Below are 21874 nucleotides of genomic sequence, written 5' to 3'. Positions count from 1 at the left end.
TGTTTTCTTATTTGTCCTTTCTGTTTGTAAACCCCTAAACTGGATAATATAATTTCAAAAAAGCCATCTCTCATTTTAAATTAATTAATATTTGTAGTCTGGTTTATAATTTGGATAATTGTTGTACCCTTGATTTCTTTATATTTAAATAGTTTTCTGAAAATTGTTTATTTTATTGATGTTGTATTTAATTGTATTTGTTTTTATTATATTCTTTGTATTGTATTTGTATTACTTCTAGATTCTCAACATTTGATTTATTCATTATTAATATTATTAATTATTGTTTTGGTAGTTTAAACATAAATAAATATAGATATAATTTATTTTTATATATATATATATATATTTAATATAATTACTATTACGCATGCCCAGAAGCTTCTTTAATTATCATTTATTCTTCAGCTGGTTCAGATCTACACTGTCGGATTCTAAATAAACAGACTTATAATTCAACTTAAAAAACTCTAAATTTAAACTTTATCTCTTGGCATGAAGCTAACGGGATTTACTTTCTTCTTCTTCTACTGTTGTTTCTACGGCAGCTTCAATCACCTGCTTCAGGTAAGTTTGTTTCTGATTTAAACTATGGATGTTTTGTTGCTAAAATACACGCGTTATATGCTAATCGTTATTTATAAACAGCTGATGGTTATAATGAAAATGTCAGAGTTACAACCAGACTCACGAGGCAGGTGAATGCACCGACTGTCAAAAGGGGTGATATCTAATCAAATAAAGTGAAACTTAGGGTAGTTTCTAAGCCGAATTAGAGACAAAATCAATCAATCAATCAATGTTTATTTATATAGCCCAATATCACAAATGTTACATTTGTCTCAGTGGACTTCACAGTTTGTACAGAATATCAGTATGACAATACGACCCCCTCTGTCCTTAGACCCTCTGTCCTTAGACCCTCTGTCCTTAGACCCTCACATCGTACAAGGAAAAACTTCCAGAGAAACCCCACAGTTTAAAGGGAACATGGAGAAACCTCAGGGAGAGCAACAGAGGAGGGATCCCTCTCCCAGGACGGACAGACGTGCAATAGATGCCGTGTGTAAATCCAAGAGATAATACATTTTACAGCATAGGTAGACCAAATGTTTGGAAATGCGTCTGTCTATAATAAGAAGATGAATCCACTAGGATTGGTCGTGCTTTTTACAGTACTACGGCTTCCACAGATGATATTTCTTTATGGATTTTTTGTCAAAGCACTTCAGATATTCATTGCTATCGGGATGTTAAGAGCATTCCATGGAATATAAGAAGTGTATCTCGAGCCGGTTTCTCAAACTTACCTACCCCACCTTTAAACTATGCTTGCAGTTATTTTAATTATTTACTTTTAACTATATGGTTACTGTGTCGGACAAAACAATGAATAAAACATGATGGTGCAGAAATAAAGAGGAAACAGTGACTCGTGATTTTTAGTGTTTCGCTGACAGTTTATTGCCGCCATGTTTCTGCAGGTAGAGCCTGAGATTGATCCTGATACAACAACAGACAGAAAAACAAACTCTCAGCCAATGGGAGGAGGGCTAGACCGTGATGTCATCGAGTCCTGAAGGATTCTGAGGTTGTGATTGGATAAGGCCCCCTCCTCCTCCTCCTCAAACCGCCCAAAGAATAATAAAAACTAAACAGACGATTCAAGAAAAAGTAGATTTATAACGTGACGCACACTTTAGATTATGATTCTAAATTAACCCGGAAATACACACACTCACACACACATGGACGTCCAACACACACACACTTGCATGAGGGCGAAGAAGCTCCCTTTAGCAGCAACAGAACCCGATATTAAAGACACTTTTTATACTAAACGATAGTTATATCAATAATAGTGACAGTGACGTCACAAAGCACATGTAGGCGGGGTTAAAATACAGGAAGTAAATGAGTAAACAAAGAAAACAGCCAATCAGAAAAGCCCAAGCTGGAAAGAAAAAAAGAAAAATCATAAAAAAGGAAATCTCCCATCATGCCCGGCGGTGGCGGCAGGTAATAATCGAGATTGTCCTGTGATTGGTTGATTCCAGAGACATGCTTCTCCGGCCAATCACAATCACTTCCTGTGTTTTTGTCATCACCTTGTAAAAAATAAAGAAAGGTCTTAAAGTCACGGAGCGCAATTAAGCTCCCCTCGTCATCTCTCCCACAATGCATTGCTCTGTGTGGGACGGGGTTCAGGCAGTGCTGAAAACTCCCAGCTGACAGTAAACGCGTCATCATTCATGGAGGGTAAAAAGAACCCTCAAGGCTGCATTCAAGGACATTTGGGAAGTTGGAAATATGCGGTTGTTTTTACAACTTCAAATTATTTTATCGCCCCAAAAATAAATGTCATGCTATATTAAGAATGACTTCCTGTTGGGTTTAAGGCGTGGTCCCAAGAGTCTTTTTTGTAAGTCTACATGCGAAACACCTGCCTTCGAAACTTCGTACATTTAGGATAAACGAACCACGAGGGCTGCTTCGTTTAACCCAAGCGTACTTCAGCACTTTAAGGCCACGTTTCTTTGTAAGCCTCTCAAAAAAAGTGTATTTTTTGATAATTGTATAGCATTTGACTGTGTAATTCTTTATTTTATAGCCAACACACTTTATACATGTGGTGCAGTGGGTTGTGCGTTGGTGTTCGGATCATGGGGTCAGGTTCAAACCCCACTGCAGTCAGCATGTTGTTGTGTCCCTGAGACACTTCACCCCAAATTGCTCCTGTGGGGATTGCCCACAGTATTGAGTATGTAAGTCGCTTTGGATAAAAGCGTCAAACAAGTGACATGTCATGTAATGTAAACTGTAACAAGTGTTTTCTGCTATTTCCTGACAATTCAAACTAAATGATTTGATTAATGATGTTAAGAGTATGACCGTATGTTGACAGAATTGCTTTTAAAGTGAAATTGAATGCAACGTTAAATTGAGAAAAAAGCCACACATTCCGAACTTCCCAACGTCTCCTGAAGGCAGCCGTTTATTCCTCGTCCTTCACGGACATTATAACTTTTTAAATTGTCGTTTTTTAAATGTAAAATCACACAGAACATGTAACTTCAAACACAAAGTCTCTTTTCCTTCTGTCTCAAACTACAGTTCCCAGAGTTCCTTGCTCACACGGGCCTCGCATAATCCATCTCCCATGTCTGTTAAATAAGTCACATCACTTACATTTCCCACGATTGCCAGAGACAGTGAAGGTGACATATCGAACACATTTATATAATATATGTCGCAGCCCGTTTTAAAATAGATTCTTTATAAAAACAAACTTCAAATATACACACAACGCTTTAAAAACATCCAACATGTGAGTTCACTTCTTCTGTTTCCTTACACCGTCCATTAAAACCATCTGTCTGTCTGTCTTTATAACCGTCTGTCTGTCTTTCTAACCGTCTGTCTGTCTTTATAACCGTCTGTCTGTCGCAGCTCTCTTTGGTTTATAGCACTTAGCTACGCAGCATTCAGGTACACACGGGAGAAACAGGAACTACGAGCTTCAATAATCAGATTTCAGTCTTCAAAACCATAAGCAAACAGATTGTAAATGGAGTTTATTACGGCTAGCTAACACTGTAGCTTTTAAGCGTAGGTATTTTTTAATCTGAAAAACGTTCAATTTTATGAAGTCTTAGAAAATGTAATTTCCCATCCACCATGAATGCTGCTTTGGCTAGGCTAAACTAAGCTAATACTTTCCCTTCCCTCTACTTATTGCTCAGGCTAGCTTGCTAACCCGAGCTAACGGAAACCTCTCTGGCTGTATCGAGCTAGTTAGCCTCCTGGGCTAACAGCGGCTAACAGAGAGGAGCTCAATAAACTCAGAGAAAAACAAACCAACGTACTTCATCTTTAAGTACAAAAACACAAAAACAGGAGACTTCTGCTTAAGATAGCTTCAAGGCACTGTTTTAAAAACGGCTTATCATCAACGCAGCAATTCATCAGATCTGATAACTTCCTTCCTGTTTGACAGCCTGACAAACAGCAACAAAAAGCAAGAGCTAACGCGTGCTAACGTAGAAGCTAGCAGGGTTAGTGTATGTTCCCAGGGTCCTGTGTTCCCTAGCTTAGTGTCTTTTTACGCCTTTCTTTAGAAGTCCATATCTCCAAAACAGCTGAACGAAATGTTACCGTTCAAATTCCATTTTAAACGTCACTTTTCCATAATTTGTTTGACATTTTAACGGCAAAGTTTGTAGTTAGCACTACAGACTCTTAAAATGTCAGTTTATAACAAGAACACATGACCCAGGGAACAACCCTCCTAGCAGCAAGCCACACACACAGCAAGCCACACAGCCACACACACACACAGCCACACACACACACACACACACACACAGCCACACACACACACAGCCACACACACACACACACACACACACACACACACAGCCACACACAACAGCCACACACACACAAACAGCCACACACACACACACACACACACACACACACACACACACACACACACACACACACACACACACACACACACACACACACACACACACACACACACACACACACACACACACACACACACACACACACACACACACACACACCAGGAGTGGAGGTACAGGATGTGTGTGACGGGCTGCTCTAGTGTTGGTAGGGTGCTTAAACACAAACACGCGGCAGCCAATCAGAGTGCTCGCTGCTGTCAGATGAGCGTGTCCTTGTTGATCACAGCAGCCAACCAGAGCGCTCGCTGCGATCACATGTCCTTATTGTTTTTGAGGTCCGGTGCGCTAAACTGCCTTCTCATTCGTGGAGGAGTGTTGAAGCCCCACCCTGCCATCAGCATCATGTCGGGGGGGGGGGGGCCGTGGCAGGCTGTGGTAGTTGTTGTGCGGCGGCCCCCCTGGTGCCGGCTGGAATGGTGCATTGTGGGGGCTGTAGTACGGGTGGGGGTGGAACTGATGGGGTGGTGGTGGGGGTTGGTTATAATTGAAGCCGCCTCCCCCCTCCCCCTCCTCTCGGGCCGGGCGACGCCCCCCTCCTCTGTCTCGGTCGCCCCTGGTGATCGTTATCATAGTTACTGTTGCCGTGGTGGGCGGAGCCGTCGAACGAGTTGCGTCGGTAACGGTGGTTCTGCGGCTGCTGGTTGCCCTGGTTACCGTGCTGGTTGTTGAAGAAGCCGCCCTGGTTACGCTGTTGTTGTTGTTGTTGTTGTTGCCAGTTGCGGTGAGGGCTGGGGCTTCGCATGCGAGGAGGGGGCGGAGCTTGTTGCAGGAAGGGGAGGGGCAACAGGCCCTGATGAGGGGGGGGGTGAGGGAGAAGCTTTACCCTCCCCCCCCCCTCCTCCTTCCTCCCCCCCCTCACCCAGTCCCAGCGCCAGTAGGGCGGCGGTCGCTGGTCCCCATGACAACCGGTGAGCAGGGTTACTCTTAAAGGGGAACTTCAGCTTGCACTCCTGGGGGGGGATGAAGCGCCCGGTGCCAGGGAGGTGGACCGGGACCACAGGGGAGGGAACACCTGAGGAGGGAAAGGGAGAGAGAGAGGGGGAGGGGGAGAGAGAGACAGAGGGGAGGGAGAGAAGGGGAAGACAATCGTTAGGTATCTCCTCAAAATCAATTCAAGACAAATGTACCCTTTGAAGACCATCACATCAAAGCTCATGGTCTCATTTCAGCCTCCGACTACATTTCCCAGAGTTCCTTGCTCATACGTACGCCTCACTTCATGTAGCCACGCCCCTTTCCCAAATTCTTGTTTAACCCTTTATGTCTCAGAATTTTGAGAATTAAAAAATAAAGTCAGCATTTTGAGATTTTGAGAACATTTCCCAATTTTAACAAATTTGAGAAAAAGTTAACATTTTTAGAAAAAAGTTAATTTCTTTAGAGAAAAGGGAAAAAAAGAAGAATCTTTAGAAAAAAGTAAGAATTTTGAGATAAAATTCAGAATCTTTAGAAAAAAGTTGGTTCTGGTTCTAACCCTGTACTCTGGTTCTCACTTGGACTCTGGTTCTCACTTGGACTCTGGTTCTCACCTGGACTCTGGTTCTCACCTGGACTCGGGTTCTCACCTGGACTCTGGTTCTCACCTGGACTCTGGTTCTCACTTGGACTCTGGTTCTCACCTGGACTCTGGTTCTCACCTGGACTCGGGTTCTCACTTGGACTCTGGTTCTCACCTGGACTCTGGTTCTCACCTGGACTCTGGTTCTCACCTGGACTCTGGTTGTGGTTCTGGTTCTAACCCTGTACTCTGGTTCTAACCCTTGACTCTGGTTCTAACCCTTGACTCTGGTTCTAACCCTTGACTCTGGTTCTCACCTGGACTCTGGTTGTGGTTCTGGTTCTAACCCTGTACTCTGGTTCTAACCCTTGACTCTGGTTCTCACCTGGACTCTGGTTCTCACCTGGACTCTGGTTCTCACCTGGACTCGGGTTCTCACCTGGACTCTGGTTGTGGCTCCGCAGCTTCCCTCTGATGTTCTGCTGCTGCAGGTTCAGGATGCGCTGCTGTTCCAGCTTCAGCCACCGGAGGCGCCCCCTCCGGAAGGCCGGGTCCTCATCCATCAGGCGCTTCACCCGGACCTCAGGCTTCTTAGGGGGCGTGTCTCCCTCTCCCCTGGGCTCCTCCCCCTCTCCACCAGGCTCCTCCCCCTCCCCCTCTTCCTCCTCTTCCTCCTCTTCTTCATCCTCCCCCCTGAGAGGAGACCCTCCCCCCTCCTCTTCCTCCTCTTCCTCCCCCTCCACGGGGATGATGGACTCCATCTTTATCATCCGGTCCCTCAGAGCCCGGATCTCATCGTCCTTCATGTTGTTCTGCAGCTTCACTTCCTGCAACACACACACACACACACACACACACACACACACACACACACACACACACACACACACACACACACACACACACACACACACACACACACACACACACACACACACACACACACACACACACACACACACACACACACACACACACAGTGTTTATGCTCAGCTAGGCTAAACTGAAAACGATTTTTGTAAACATAATAAATACAAATGAATAAAAATGAATAAATAAAAAATTACAATTAAAAAAAAAATGGTATTCCATAATGCATTTCTATGTTTCCCGTCAGGGGGTAAATCCACCCTCTCACCTCCAGGATGTCGGTGAGTTTGTCGATGTGAGCCTTCAGGTCGTACATGTTGTTTTTCTTCTCCCCCCCATCCCCCGTCTCCCCCGCTACCCCCCCCTCCTCCGTGGGGGGGCTCCTCTCCTCTCCGATGCCCACAGTATCGCAGACGTCCTGGGACACAAACCTCCAGCTGTCCCTCTCGTTCGGGTCCTTCTTCGAATACATCCGGCTCAACTCCTTCATCTTCACGATGGCCAACGCCTCGATTTCCTGCCTCGACTGACGGAAGTCCCCCAGCGCCACCTGGTGGAGGGAGATAGGTGAACTGACTATCAGAAGAAAATTCAAACTTTTTTCTCAAAATCTCAGAAATAGGATTTCTTTCTAAAAAATCTGACTTTATTTGAAAATTCTCAAAATTCTAACTTTTCTCTCAAATTCACAACATTTTAAATTTTTTGCTGAAAATCTTAGTGACTGAAGTCCCCCACTGCCACTCAGATTTTCATTGATATATCAAGATTTAAGGCTTTTATTGTCATGTGTACACAGCTACAGTGTGGATAAGTCAATGTAAATGAGGTCACAGGCTCCTCCCACAGAGCAACCCAATAACACAGATACAATAGAGCAAGGAGAGTCTCTATACAAGTCACTGGAATATGATTTATTAGATAAATAAGTTGCAACCAGATGAATGTTATGGATGTCCTTTCAGAAGTTCAGGTGTTTAACCTCAATGTAGCTATTTACAAATGACAATAAAAGCCTTGAATCTTGAATGATGGGAGACCTGTAAGCCTCTATATCCCAGCGTGTCTCACCTCGTAGCAGATCTCCTTCACCGCCTGCATCCTCAGGTCCTCCATCGTGACTCGCTTGGGGTCTTTAGTGATTCTCCTCCTCTGAGGGATCTGATAAACTCTCAGAGGCTCGCGACGCTTCCCACTGCTGGGGAGACCACAGCGCTTCACTATGCTCTGAACCTGAGAGACAGGTGAGAGACAGGTGAGAGGGAGACAGGTGAGAGAGAGAGAGAGGTGAGAGAGAGACAGACAGGTGAGAGACAGACAGGTGAGAGACCACAGCGCTTCACTATGCTCTGAACCTGAGAGACAGGTGAGAGACAGACAGGTGAGAGGGAAACAGGTGAGAGACAGACAGGTGAGAGACGGACAGGTGAGAGAGAGAGAGGTGAGAGAGAGAAAGACAGGTGAGAGACAGACAGGTGAGAGACCACAGCGCTTCACTATGCTCTGAACCTGAGAGACAGGTGAGAGACAGACAGGTGAGAGAGAGAGAGGTGAGAGAGAGACAGGTGAGAGACAGACAGGTGAGAGACCACAGCGCTTCACTATACTTTGAACCTGAGAGACAGGTGAGAGACAGACAGGTCTGTCTCTCACCTGTTTGTGTGTGTGTGTGTGTGTGTGTTTGTGTGTGTGTACCTTGTTAGCAGGTAGCTTCTCTCTCAGAGAGCTGATGAGTCTCCAGCTCTCTTCACAGGATCGTTTGTCAGAGTCGTCTCCACTGTCGCTGTCCGCGTACTACAACATAATATACACAGTATATATATTATTACCAGAGTTGGGTGTAACGCGTTACAAAGTACTGTAATAATATTACTTTTGTCGGTAACGGAGTAGTGTAACGCGTTACTTTTATAATTCAGTAATCACACTACAGTTACTAACTTTGCCCCGACACGCGTTACTTCGTTACTTTTATAAAATCAGTCATAATCACACTGACAGACAAGAGGGGTTTCCGCCGCAGGTTTATATGTACGTAATCTGCGCGACTTGCGCGTCCACCTCTCCACTTGCAGTGCTGCATAAACATGGCTGAGTCAGCGATAACTTTCGAGGGGTGGAGGTATGCCCATTATTTTGAGTTCGTCCGAAGAATAGACAGGAATGTGACGGTGAGGTGCAAACTGTGTCCAGGCCAGAAGCTGTTATCCACTGCTGCAAACACCACGTCAAACCTCAACAAACACCTGCAAAGAACACATGCTAAGGTGAAGCTAATAGCTAAGGACCCCCGAACCCAGAGTGAGGATGTTGTGAGTCGCCGCCGCCGACTCCGAAGCGGCACAAATTAGAATTTGGAGGACCGGTAACCAAAGCAGAGATGGACAGGCTTGTAGCATCCTTCATAGTAGAGGTAATGTTGCCCATTTGCACAGTGGAATCACCATCGCATCGTTCAGAGATATACTGCGCAAAATACAGATAGCAGGAGACAGAGGACAGCCATAGTCAGAGCTATCTGGATCAGTCTTATGCGACAATGGAAACTGAACTAAAGAGAACATTTGAAACTTTAGCAGTCTGCGTGATCTGCCTGTAGGGAGGGGCGGGCCGGCCCTGCGAGTAAAGTAACGAGTAAAGTAACGAGTTACTTTATGTAGAGAGTAACGAAGTAGTGTAATATATTACTTTTTTTAAAGTAATATGTAATATGTAATATATTACTTTTTTTAGTAACGACCCCATCTCTGATTATTACACATTATTACATGGCTTAGTTGAATACTCGATTCTGATTGGTCAATTCAGAACACGTGACACGTTGTTAATCCAGTAGTACAGACCGCTGTCAAGGACTTATTGACCGCTGTTAAGGACTTATTGACCGTTGTTAAGGACTTATTGACCGTTGTTAAGGACTTATTGACCGTTGTTAAGGACGCTCACTTCTGCAGAAAGAAGTCCGGTCGATTTCACTGTATACAGTTTGGCCTGTTTGCTTGTCTTTAGTTTTCCGTTGTCTCCCGTCTGAGAGCATCATGGAGGATTTTAATATTCATTTGAATATATTTGGAGAGCACAGGATGAATGGTTAGTGGCTGATGAGTCCCCGGCGAAGAAAAGAAAAAGACAAGAGGGACAAGAAAACAGCGGAGGAGTAACGGGGCAGAAACCCTCAACACGGAGCTGCGGTCCTTTTTACGCAGCGGTCCAGACACAGACATCAAACTGCGACACATATTCAGTGTGCAGTTCCTTTGGCATCAGGGCAGGGGTATCTAGATCCTTCCCAAGGTATCATCATGAAAAAGCAAGCAGCGATGTTTTCAGATCCATAATCAAAAAGCTCCTCAAAAACGCTATCGAAGCACTTCCTGCCGTTGCTACGTAGTTCAAACAGTAACAACGGACTATTTCTCTTAGCGGATGCATGTCATTTAAAATCAATAAAACTATTTTTTAAATCAATAAAAACATTTCAATGAATATTGGGAGTCATGTTTGTTGAGAATGTGGCCGTGTGATAAGCGGGATAATGTGCAGCGAGGCGGTCATTACCTAACGGCACGTCCACACGGCAGCGTCGCGTCGAAGCTTGCCGGTGGGCGTGTCTGGCGTGCGACCAACAACCAATCACATTAAACTCCCCTCCCGGACACACAAAGAGCGTGTTTGATTGGCTGGCGCTTGTACTGGCATATCATTTGATTGGCTGGCGCTTCCGTTGACGCTTGAAAAGTTAAACTTTTCTCAACTTTCGAAGCGAGCAACGGAGGCAAAGCGACGCGACGGAACCACAATGCAGTTCGGCAAAGCGTGACGTCACCACATTCAAAGTGAATGGGAAGCATCTCCGCTGAAGCACGCGACGCTGCCGTGTGGACGTACCGTTACCCAGGATGACCGCCTCATTATCCTTTACTTATATATACTATTACACAGGGTATTATACTGTAGTATTATATATATATTATTACACAGGGTATCATACTGTAGTATATATATATATATGTAGTGTTGAACCCACCAGTCTGTGTTGCTCCAGCAGCAGGTCGGCCTCTTCCTTCTCTTTACGATACTGAACCTCCATATCCTGCAGCCTGAAAACAATTCATCAAGTAAAGTCCAATAAATACAATTATTAAATAACTTTTCATTTAAAAAAGTTGAAATAATCCTCTCTTTCGTCTGAACTCTTTGGTTTGTAAAGATCCTTTTCTCCTCTGGTGGAGATGTATCCTAAACTAAATGTAACCCACTGATGAAAGTCCTCTAGTCTTTCTGAAGTCTTCTGTTTGTCCAGATCTGTTCTCCCTAGCGTCCTCTCCTCCCTAGCGTCCTCTCCTCCCTAGCGTCCTCTCCTCCGTCCTCTCCTCCCTTGCGTCCTCTCCTCCCTAGCGTCCTCTCTCCTCCCTAGCGTCCTCTCCTCCCTAGCGTCCTCTCCTCCCTAGCGTCCTCTCTCCTCCCTTGCGTCCTCTCCTCCCTAGCGTCCTCTCCTCCCTAGCGTCCTCTCCTCCCTAGCGTCCTCTCCTCTCTAGCGTCCTCTCCTCACCTCTTCTCCATCTCCTGCTTGATGTCGATGCCCTGCTTCTCCAGCAGTTCCTTCTGGGCGTAGTTCCAGTCCTCCGGCTCCCCCTGCAGGTCAGGCTTGGCGCTGCGCTCTCTCTCCAGGCGAGCCTGCTCCGGGTGGTTGAACCGGAACACGTGGTTCTTCCCCATCACGATGCGGTGCCCTGAACACCGGGGTACACTTAATATATCTCAATCTTTATTCATTCAGCACATTCAAGACAAGCTCAGTTGGTGCTGTACGGGGAACGAATACAATATAGAATAACACAATAGGAGTGAAATAATAAAACAATCATTATCCACAAGATAAAAAGCATAGTTACTAAAAACATATACAACATTATAGAAATATAGAAATGTAGAAATGTAGAAATGTAACTATTACGAAAGAGGTGAGTTTTTATCAGAGATTTAAAAAGTGACTGAGCAGTTGGGATCTGAACACTCAAATCACCTGTTTCAAAATAAGAGCTCCACACAGGGCTTCACAATAAAAGCACAGACAGCTGGAGAGGAACCAAACAGATTAAAAAAAAACAGAAAATAAGGTTTAAAAAAATATATATGATAAAAATGAAAGCTAAATAAGATAATACAATATTTGTATGATATAAAAATAAAAATAAAATATTTAAAGTATCTTCACCTTGTTTTAAAACGACGGCGTCCTCGATCTGCTTCCCGTTAACGTACGTCTCCGCTCCGATTAACGGCTCCAGAGTCACCACCACTGAACACACACAGAACAGGGTTACACACACACAGCAGAGGTAACACACACACACACACACACACACACACACACACACACACACACACACACACACACCTAGAAACACGAGGGTTTGATACCTGACAGATTTCCGTGCAGCTTTCACAGAGAGAAGAAGAAACAGAGTCACTCACTGAACACACACACACACACACACACACACACACACACACACACACACACACACACACACACACACACACACACCTAGAAACACGAGGGTTTGATACCTGACAGATTTCCGTGCAGCTTTCACAGAGAGAAGAAGAAACAGAGTCACTCACTGAACACACACACACACACACACACACACACACACACACACACACACACACACACACACACACACACACACACACACACACACACACACCTTCTCTACTCTATTTAATACCTAATAACTCCTTGCTTAAACCTGATTGAATGCCAATATTTAAAAAAATAATCTCTGCAATTGAAGTGGTCTATCTGTACATTTAGTCGACTCAATTAGTTATCATTTGATGAAAATTAAAAAATAATATATATCTTTGCCAATTAAAGTGGTTTGATTCCTTAAAAAAAAGACATTTTCAATTTTCTTTCTTGCAATTTTATGGCTTAAAAAATCAGAAAATAACTTTTTATATTTTCTTTTTTCTTCTAATTTTTAAACTAGAGTTTTTTGGGGAAAATCTGAAAAAAGAACGGTTTCCAGTCTGACCACCAGAGGGCGATATAACACAGACAGACAGGCAGACATACAGACAGACAGACAGAGAGAGAGAGAGACAGACAGACAGACAGACAGACAGACAGACAGACAGACAGACAGACAAATAGACAGACAGACAGGCAGACAGACAGACAGACAGACAGGCAGACAGAGAGACAGACAGACAGACAGACAGACAGACAGACAGACAGACAGACAGGCAGACAGACAGACAGACAGACAGGCAGACAGACAGACAGACAGACAGACAGACAGACAGACAGAGAGACAGACAGACAGACAGGCAGACAGACAGACAGACAGACAGACAGGCAGACAGACAGGCAGACAGAGAGACAGACAGACAGACAGACAGACAAACAGACAGACAGACAGGCAGACAGACAGACAGACAGACAGACAGACAGACAGACAGACAGACAGACAGACAGGCAGACAGACAGGCAGACAGACAGACAGACAGGCAGACAGACAGACAGACAGGCAGACAGAGAGACAGACAGACAGGCAGACAGGAAGTGTCTCACCTTCTCCCTGCTCGTTGGTCTCACTCACAAAAACACAGTGAATTTCTTTAATAAAATCTCCCGACAGTTTGATGTCCACGTCCTGCTGACCCACCCTGAACACAGCAACACACACAGCAACAACATTTAATAAGAAATAACAATATTTGGTAATAATACAAAAGTATATATAAAGTAAAAAATAATGGGCAATATTTAATAATAACAAATATAGAATGAAAATATATATTTATTAAAATGTACAATATATTACAAAATGTAACATGTAATAATAATACAAACAAATATTTAATATTAAAACAAATCTGTCAATGACACGAAACACTTAAAATAAAATCCTAAAACTTTTTATAAAATCTATATTTTTGCCCCAAAAAACAGATTTTGCAAAGATTTTACTTGAAAATCCCAAAAATTATATTTTTCTTTCTCTCATGAATGGCAGAAAAAACGTTTCTATTTCAGGTCCTTTTTTCACTTAAATCCCTAAAAAAGGTACGTTTTAAATCTCATAAATACCTTTTTTGTCTCTCATTGGTTTGACTGAAACAATCCCAAAAAATCCCAAAATATTGAATTAATCTCTAAAATGTATTATTTCTCCTGGTAAATCACAAACACATAAACGTGTTGTTTAATCTCAGAAATACAGAGTGTATTTTTCTAAATATTAATATATTCACAGTTATGTTCTGCCCCTATACCCCTCAGAGTAAATGAATGAAATGTTATATATTAATACAAAGATATACATATAAAGCAGTACCTGGTGAAGCCCTCCTTGATGTAGTACAGCAGACACTCGGACATCAGAGGGTCCTCGTTCAGGTTCACCAGGTGAGGCGTCTGACACACACAACTTTATTTAAACACCTTACATTAACAGTAGGAGGGTTTATTGACTACATTATTATTTATATGATTTATTATATTTATTATACTCACTCCTTTAGGGGAGAAGACGCCCAGCGTGCCGCCGTCCTCTTTAATGGAGACGCCCATCTCCGCCAGGATCGTCTCCCTGAGGACATCATGAGATCAATAAAATACATTTAAGGTCAAAATAAATAAAGCAATCAAAACAACTAATTCTAAAAAACATATGTAATCTAATTCAAGAAAAAAAGTCTTGAAATTACAATGAAAAAAAGAGATAAAAATGAAATTGAGTTTTTTTTGCAAAGTGGAGGATACGTTTTTTTGTAATAAAAAAAAAAAGTATTATTATTATTTTGTATATCTTTTGTTGTTTAGATTTCACTGGAATAGTTTTATAATTTGACATATAAAGCGCCTCACCTCTCCAGACGGATGGACTCGGTCTTCCTCAGTTTCTCCTCCCACGTCTCGTTCAGCTCGGCGATCATCTTCTCCGTCTCCTGAAACATCGAGAGACACACATTACATAATATATCATAATATAATGTATAATAATATAATATATTATATCATATAATAATATAATATATAATAATATAATAATATAATATATAATAATATATAATCCCCACCAGCAGTCTCTCCGCTGCCTCCTCTTTGCTGATTGGCTCCTCTTCGTCATCCATCAGCTCGTTGGGGGAGTCGTCTGACGCAGACTCCGCCTCCGCTCCTAAACAGGAAGCAGATTTTCAGAGTAAAACGTCAGAAAAACAGAGTTTATTAGAAGAAAAACCACAGGTAGGTTAACAGGAGTTCAATGTGTAGGAATCAGAGATTATCAGAACAAAACTACAAGAAAACAGATTTTCAGAATAAAACGACAAGAAAACAGATTTTCAGAATAAAACGACAAGAAAACAGATTTTCAGAATAAAACTACTAGAAAACAGATTTTCAGAATAAAACTACAAGAAAACAGATTTTCAGAATAAAACTACAAGAAAACAGATTTTCAGAATAAAACTACAAGAAAACAGATTTTCAGAATAAAACTACAAGAAAACAGATTTTCAGAATAAAACTACAAGAAAACAGATTTTCAGAATAAAACTACAAGAAAACAGATTTTCAGAATAAAACTACAAGAAAACAGATTTTCAGAATAAAACTTGTAGGAAACAGAGAGATTTTCAAAGTAAAACACCAGGAAACAGAGAGATTTTCAGAGTAAAGCTTGTAGGAAACACAAATCTAAGAAAAGAAGAAATTAAAAGGTAGAAAAAAAGATACAAAATAAAAGTTATGCACAAAAATAAATAAATCAAAATAAAGCAATGAGTAACCGAGCAGACGGAGATTCAGGAAATAGTTTTTAAATTAGTTCAGATTTATGTAAAATAAAAAGTGGATTTATTCCTCTCATTTCCTGTTTAAAGAATCAGCTAAAAAACACACACCAGAGGGGGCGGAGCTATCCTTCTCTGCCATCCCATTGGCTGTCAGAGCCAGCTGCTGCAGGGAGGAGGGGGGGGGCGGGGGGGCTGCTGTTGTTCACTGAGACAGAGAGAGAGAGTATTAATATCACACACACACACACACACACACACACACACACACACACACACACACACACACACACTCTTTAAATACCCTGCTCTCACATACCACACATACCGTACATACCAAAACACAAACCACACGCACACATTATTCCACACACACATTATTCCACACACACATTATTCCACACACACACATTATTCCACACACACATTATTCCACACACACATTATTCCACACACACTAGAGCTGATAAATCAAAACCACATGTTCATCCTGATTAGACCACGTCTCATTTAAAGCAGTTTTTAAAGTATATATTCTGTAGTATGCGTGTATTATACTGAGCTGTATGCAGTGTCAGAATATCTGCAGTATAAAGAATGAAATGCATGTTTTTCTGTATGTATATTGCAGTATTTTAGTTTTTGAAGTGAGTATTTTGACTATTCAGCAGCTCCTGAGAGAGTACCGCTTGTATTAAAGTACGCTTTTCTGCATATTTTCTGTATATTTAAGTGTGTACTCGTGCTACCGAAGCTCCTCAGTGTGTACTACATGTATGTATAGTGTATATAGTGTATATTTATAGTAGTACTTGTGTTCTGCAGCAGTTCTTGCAGCCCCTGACTGAACAGCAGGCTCCTGAGGCGCTCCACCTCGTCCTTCAGCTCTCGGATCAGTCTGGCGTTTGGATCCTCGTTGATGATGGCGTTGCAGCGGATCTGTTTGGCTCGGTCTGCATATCTGTACAGATATATATATATTAATACGTGTGTATAAGAGAGTACTGCAGTATATATATATAGTATATGTGTGAGTATTCACCTCAGGGTGCTGAGTGTTTCCTCGTAGTTGATGTCGGCCGGACTCAGAGCCGCGATCATCGCCGTGCGGGAGTTCCCTCCTGAAGGAGAAACACACACTTAAAGCTCCCATGTCATGCTTTTCCGGTTATGACCCGTCCCCTTGTGTGTTATGAAGGTTTTTATGTAAACGGTGTGCAGAGTCACAACCCCTCAAAGTACACCCTGTAGCGAGTAAAACTAACACAGAAAATACCTCCCCAAAACGCGTCGTTGGAGATACGTCATTGTCCATTTGATTCTTCCATTTCGTTCCGGGTACGGCATGATGTCATGCCGTACCCGGAACGAAATGGACCAATCCGTGGAGCCGTTACGTTACGTCCGCGGAGCCGTTACGTTAAGCCCCCGCTGATTGGTCCAAATTGACCAATCCACGGACTTCCTCACACACACATCTGTGTGCAGGGAGCAGGCAGCTCAGCTGATTTCTCCTCCCTGGCTGCAGGCTGATAACAGACAGTTGGGATCGCGGCGAGATTCTCTCTGCAGACCCATTCTCTCTGCAGACCCATTCTCTCTGCAGACCCATTCTCTCTACAGACCCATTCTCTCTGCAGACCCATTCTCTCTGCAGACCCATTCTCACAGCGTTTATCAACCTTTTTCAAATGAAAAATTCAGTGAATACACGTAGTTTACAGAGATGCTGTTTGAGAAACCAATGTGAGTTTGGAGAGATGCTGTTTGAGAAACCAATGTGAGTTTGGAGAGATGCTGTTTGAGAAACCAATGTGAGTTTGGAGAGATGCTGTATGAGAAACCAATGTGAGTTTGGAGAGATGCTGTATGAGAAACCAATGTGAGTTTGGAGAGATGCTGTTTGAGAAACCAATGTGAGTTTGGAGAGATGCTGTATGAGAAACCAATGTGAGTTTGGAGAGATGCTGTTTGAGAAACCAATGTGAGTTTGGAGAGATGCTGTATGAGAAACCAATGTGAGTTTGGAGAGATGCTGTATGAGAAACCAATGTGAGTTTGGAGAGATGCTGTATGAGAAACCAATGTGAGTTTGGAGAGATGCTGTATGAGAAACCAATGTGAGTTTGGAGAGATGCACAATATAAATCTATTCTAGTCGACCTCAACAATGGAATTATGATCAGTGGAAATGGCCATGACACCTCTCCTTTAAGACTTTTTAAAAACCTTTTACATCTGATCTTTCTACAAGATGAGCTCCAGTCTGTCCTCTCAGTGAACACAGAGCTGCAGATCAGATCACGCTGAAGGCTCTTTGAGCAGCTCTCACTGATCCTGCTGGGATGTTACATGTTTGTTGTTTGTTGTTCATGAGTCTGGATGTTTGTCTGTTGATGTTACACATGGAGCTGCTGGGATGTTACACATGGAGCTGCTGGGATGTTACACGTGGAGCTGCTGGGATGTTACACATGGAGCTGCTGGGATGTTACACGTGGAGCTGCTGGGATGTTACACGTGGAGCTGCTGGGATGTTACACGTGGAGCTGCTGGGATGTTACACACGGAGCTGCTGGGATGTTACACGTGGAGCTGCTGTGATGTTACACACGGAGCTGCTGGGATGTTACACGTGGAGCTGCTGGGATGTTACACGTGGAGCTGCTGTGATGTTACACATGGAGCTGCTGGGATGTTACACGTGGAGCTGCTGGGATGTTACACGTGGAGCTGCTGGGATGTTACACGTGGAGCTGCTGGGATGTTACACATGGAGCTGCTGTGATGTTACACATGGAGCTGCTGGGATGTTACACGTGGAGCTGCTGTGATGTTACACATGGAGCTGCTGGGATGTTACACGTGGAGCTGCTGTGATGTTACACGTGGAGCTGCTGGGATGTTACACATGGAGCTGCTGTGATGTTACACATGGAGCTGCTGGGATGTTACACGTGGAGCTGCTGTGATGTTACACATGGAGCTGCTGGGATGTTACACGTGGAGCTGCTGTGATGTTACACGTGGAGCTGCTGGGATGTTACACATGGAGCTGCTGTGATGTTACACGTGGAGCTGCTGGGATGTTACACGTGGAGCTGCTGTGATGTTACACATGGAGCTGCTGGGATGTTACACGTGGAGCTGCTGGGATGTTACACGTGGAGCTGCTGTGATGTTACACATGGAGCTGCTGGGATGTTACACGTGGAGCTGCTGTGATGTTACACGTGGAGCTGCTGGGATGTTACACGTGGAGCTGCTGTGATGTTACACACGGAGCTGCTGGGATGTTACACATGGAGCTGCTGTGATGTTACACACGGAGCTGCTGGGATGTTACACATGGAGCTGCTGGGATGTTACACATGGAGCTGCTGTGATGTTACACACGGAGCCTCGATCTGACCATTAAAGTATTATATTATATCGTATCGTAAGACGTGATAAATAAAAGGTGTTAGTAACGTCAGAGTGATTGCACATTTCCACACACTAAAACCAGCCACTCTGAACTCTGTAAACGCAGGCGAGCAGTTATTCTCCAGAGAATCATGAATAGAAAATATCGTCTAAATCCTCTGAACTCATCCAGACAGGAAGAGGTTCGATTTATTAAATCTGCAGCTTTTCCCCAGGTCAGAATACAATCTAAATAAATAAGACCCACGATGTGCCGACTGTTACGCAATGAGTGTATGAGTGTGTGAGTGTGTGAGTGTGTGAGTGCATGAGTGTATGAGTGTATGAGTGTATGAGTGTATGCGTGTATGAGTGTATGAGTGTATGAGTGTATGCGTGTATGAGTGTATGAGTGTATGAGTGTATGAGTGTATGAGTGTATGCGTGTATGAGTGTATGAGTGTATGCGTGTATGCGTGTATGAGTGTATGAGTGTATGCGTGTATGCGTGTATGAGTGTATGAGTGTATGCGTGTATGAGTGTATGAGTGTATGCGTGTATGAGTGTATGAGTGTATGCGTGTATGAGTGTATGAGTGTATGAGTGTATGCGTGTATGCGTGTATGCGTGTATGAGTGTATGAGTGTATGAGTGTATGCGTGTATGAGTGTATGCGTGTATGAGTGTATGAGTGTATGAGTGTATTGGCGCATTTCCACCATGGCGCGGAGCGCGGTTTAAGCGTGCCGTGTCGTGCCGTGCCCGTTTTTGGTTGCGCTTCCACTAGGCCTAGTGACGGCCCGGCCCGGCCCGGGGCCACTTTTTCACCTCTTTTCTGGCCCGACAAAATTGTGGTTCTATCCGGGCCAACAAACAGGGCTGAGTCGGGCTGAGTATGCTAAACTAGAGAGAGGATCGCTGGCAAGGAGGCTACAACTACAACAAGATGGACATATTTGACCGTGATTTCATTGTAATACACGTTTCAAAATGATGCCGAAGTAACAACATACTGATACCGGTTAGTAAAAACCATGAATTAATGCTTTGTCAAGTCTGCAGACAGACGGCAGGCGAAAAACCTTTTAAAATGCGTGTTTTCTAAATGGAGATTGGCTAAGCTAACGCAGTATATGCTCCGACCGTCCACACTCACAACAACGGCCTATACAGACATAAATAAAGCAGCGACTGTATTCACCATGACACAGGCAGTCTGTGGTTTGTACTTGTTTAACTTTTGTCTAGTTTCTGAACAGATATAAGGAGCTGTGAGCTGTGAGTGCTAACAGCTAACGGCTGATGTTGTTTTTCTGGGGTTCTCATTGAAGATGACGTCACGGCTCCGCCTACACTGCGTTACTATAGTAACTACCCCAGTTCCTAAACTGTAATGGAAACGCAGCATGAAGTGAGCCGGCCCTGTTAAGGCCCAACGCGGCCAAGCAGTACCGAGCGTGGCCGAGGCCGACCGTGTGGTGGAAATGCGCCATATGAGTGTATGAGTGTATGTTGTGACTGACCCAGGTTCTCCTTCAGCAGCCAGGTGAGCACGGAGTCTCTGTACGGGATGAAGTCGCTCCTCCTCTTCTTGTTGCTCTGCTACACACAGAAGAAAATATAAATAATATGTATTAAAATGATATAAAATAAAATAACAAGAAAAAACCAGTTTAATTCTTCATCTTAAGGAATGAAATGATGTTGTTACCATCTCAGCGAGAGCAGAGATGACCTTCCCCAGCGTGGTGAGGGACTTATTGATGTTGGCTCCTTCCTGTTCAAATAAACACAGATGTTTTAAATAAAACTGTAGAAAATAAGAATTAAATTATTAAATATATATAAATAAAGGTGTGACCTCTGACCTTTAGCCGGGTGCCCCTCGCCCCCGAAGAGTCGGCGCGTTCACTTCCTGCCAGATCCACCAGGCTGATCTTACTCACCTGGAAACAGGTACATACATTATAAATAAATACATTTAAATAAAATACAATATATTATTAGGACAGTAAATATGTGTTCTTCTGTACCTTCTCGGTGTCGAGGGCCGGTCATCTGGTCTCTTCGTCTCTGAGTGAAGACGATGGTGAAGACGGCGTGAGATCGCGACGACGTCTCGTTCATGTTGGTCGCTGCCACCGTCCTGAAGACAGGGAACATACAGATAATAATAATTAAAATCCCCCATGAAGTTAACTATCTGCACACAGGTCATTTTCACAGGTTGATCCATCTGGACTACAACTCCCAGAATGCCTTGTAAAACAGGATGTGTTAATTTTGCAAAAAGAAAAGGTTCTCCTTGTGCAGCAAATCTCACATTTACAGTCCCTCTGTTTGCTTATGATCAAATGATGTAGAGTATGTGACCAAAGAAAATTATAAATATATAAATGAAATGCGTTTTTGATCAATTTATTAATGTCTACGTTTACTTTAAAGGTTTTTTTGGTGTATTTGATCTTATATTAATCGACTTTATCGACGGCGTCCATCAGGTCTCGGAGGATAGTTATATTATAGATGATAGTTTATTGATTATTGATTATTGATGAACTACGTACCGCGCCTTGTTGCCGGCGTCCATCAGGTCTCGGATGTCGGGGAACCCGGTGACGGCGAGCTTTGAGAGATCCTCGACGTACGGGCCGAGGATCGGATGCTCTCGGACCCGAAGAGTCAGAGAAGACTTCGGATTCAGGAGGTCTCGAACGCGCTCGCAGTAAATCTCCATGTAGGACACCTGGAGGAGGAATAGAGATATCACACGTTAAATGCATGAAATATAAATGT

The 21874-nt window shown here is 43.3% G+C and overlaps 1 protein-coding gene across 1 annotated transcript in view; it reads right to left on the bottom strand.

Moving 5' to 3' along the window:
* Positions 1 to 4544: 4544 nt before the first annotated feature.
* The window catches only part of LOC117480836 (kinesin-like protein KIF1C), a 31696-nt gene continuing 14366 nt past the window's right edge, over positions 4545 to 21874 (bottom strand). Inside the window, 23 exon segments of the mRNA XM_034128321.1 lie at positions 4545 to 5505; positions 6431 to 6818; positions 7130 to 7411; positions 7933 to 8094; positions 8557 to 8655; positions 10889 to 10961; positions 11414 to 11594; positions 12080 to 12163; positions 13448 to 13542; positions 14214 to 14293; positions 14393 to 14468; positions 14747 to 14826; positions 14959 to 15056; positions 15531 to 15559; positions 15799 to 15880; positions 16485 to 16633; positions 16715 to 16793; positions 20602 to 20680; positions 20790 to 20855; positions 20947 to 21024; positions 21112 to 21129; positions 21131 to 21224; positions 21646 to 21824. Coding sequence (XP_033984212.1) covers positions 5177 to 5505; positions 6431 to 6818; positions 7130 to 7411; positions 7933 to 8094; positions 8557 to 8655; positions 10889 to 10961; positions 11414 to 11594; positions 12080 to 12163; positions 13448 to 13542; positions 14214 to 14293; positions 14393 to 14468; positions 14747 to 14826; positions 14959 to 15056; positions 15531 to 15559; positions 15799 to 15880; positions 16485 to 16633; positions 16715 to 16793; positions 20602 to 20680; positions 20790 to 20855; positions 20947 to 21024; positions 21112 to 21129; positions 21131 to 21224; positions 21646 to 21824 — 2880 coding nt within the window. The 3' untranslated portion in view covers positions 4545 to 5176.

This window comes from Trematomus bernacchii, unplaced genomic scaffold (genome assembly GCF_902827165.1).
Source record: "Trematomus bernacchii unplaced genomic scaffold, fTreBer1.1, whole genome shotgun sequence".
NCBI classification, from domain to species: Eukaryota; Metazoa; Chordata; class Actinopteri; order Perciformes; family Nototheniidae; genus Trematomus; species Trematomus bernacchii.
Note: the sequence above shows the minus strand (reverse complement) of the source record. Positions and strands in the feature narration are given on the sequence as shown.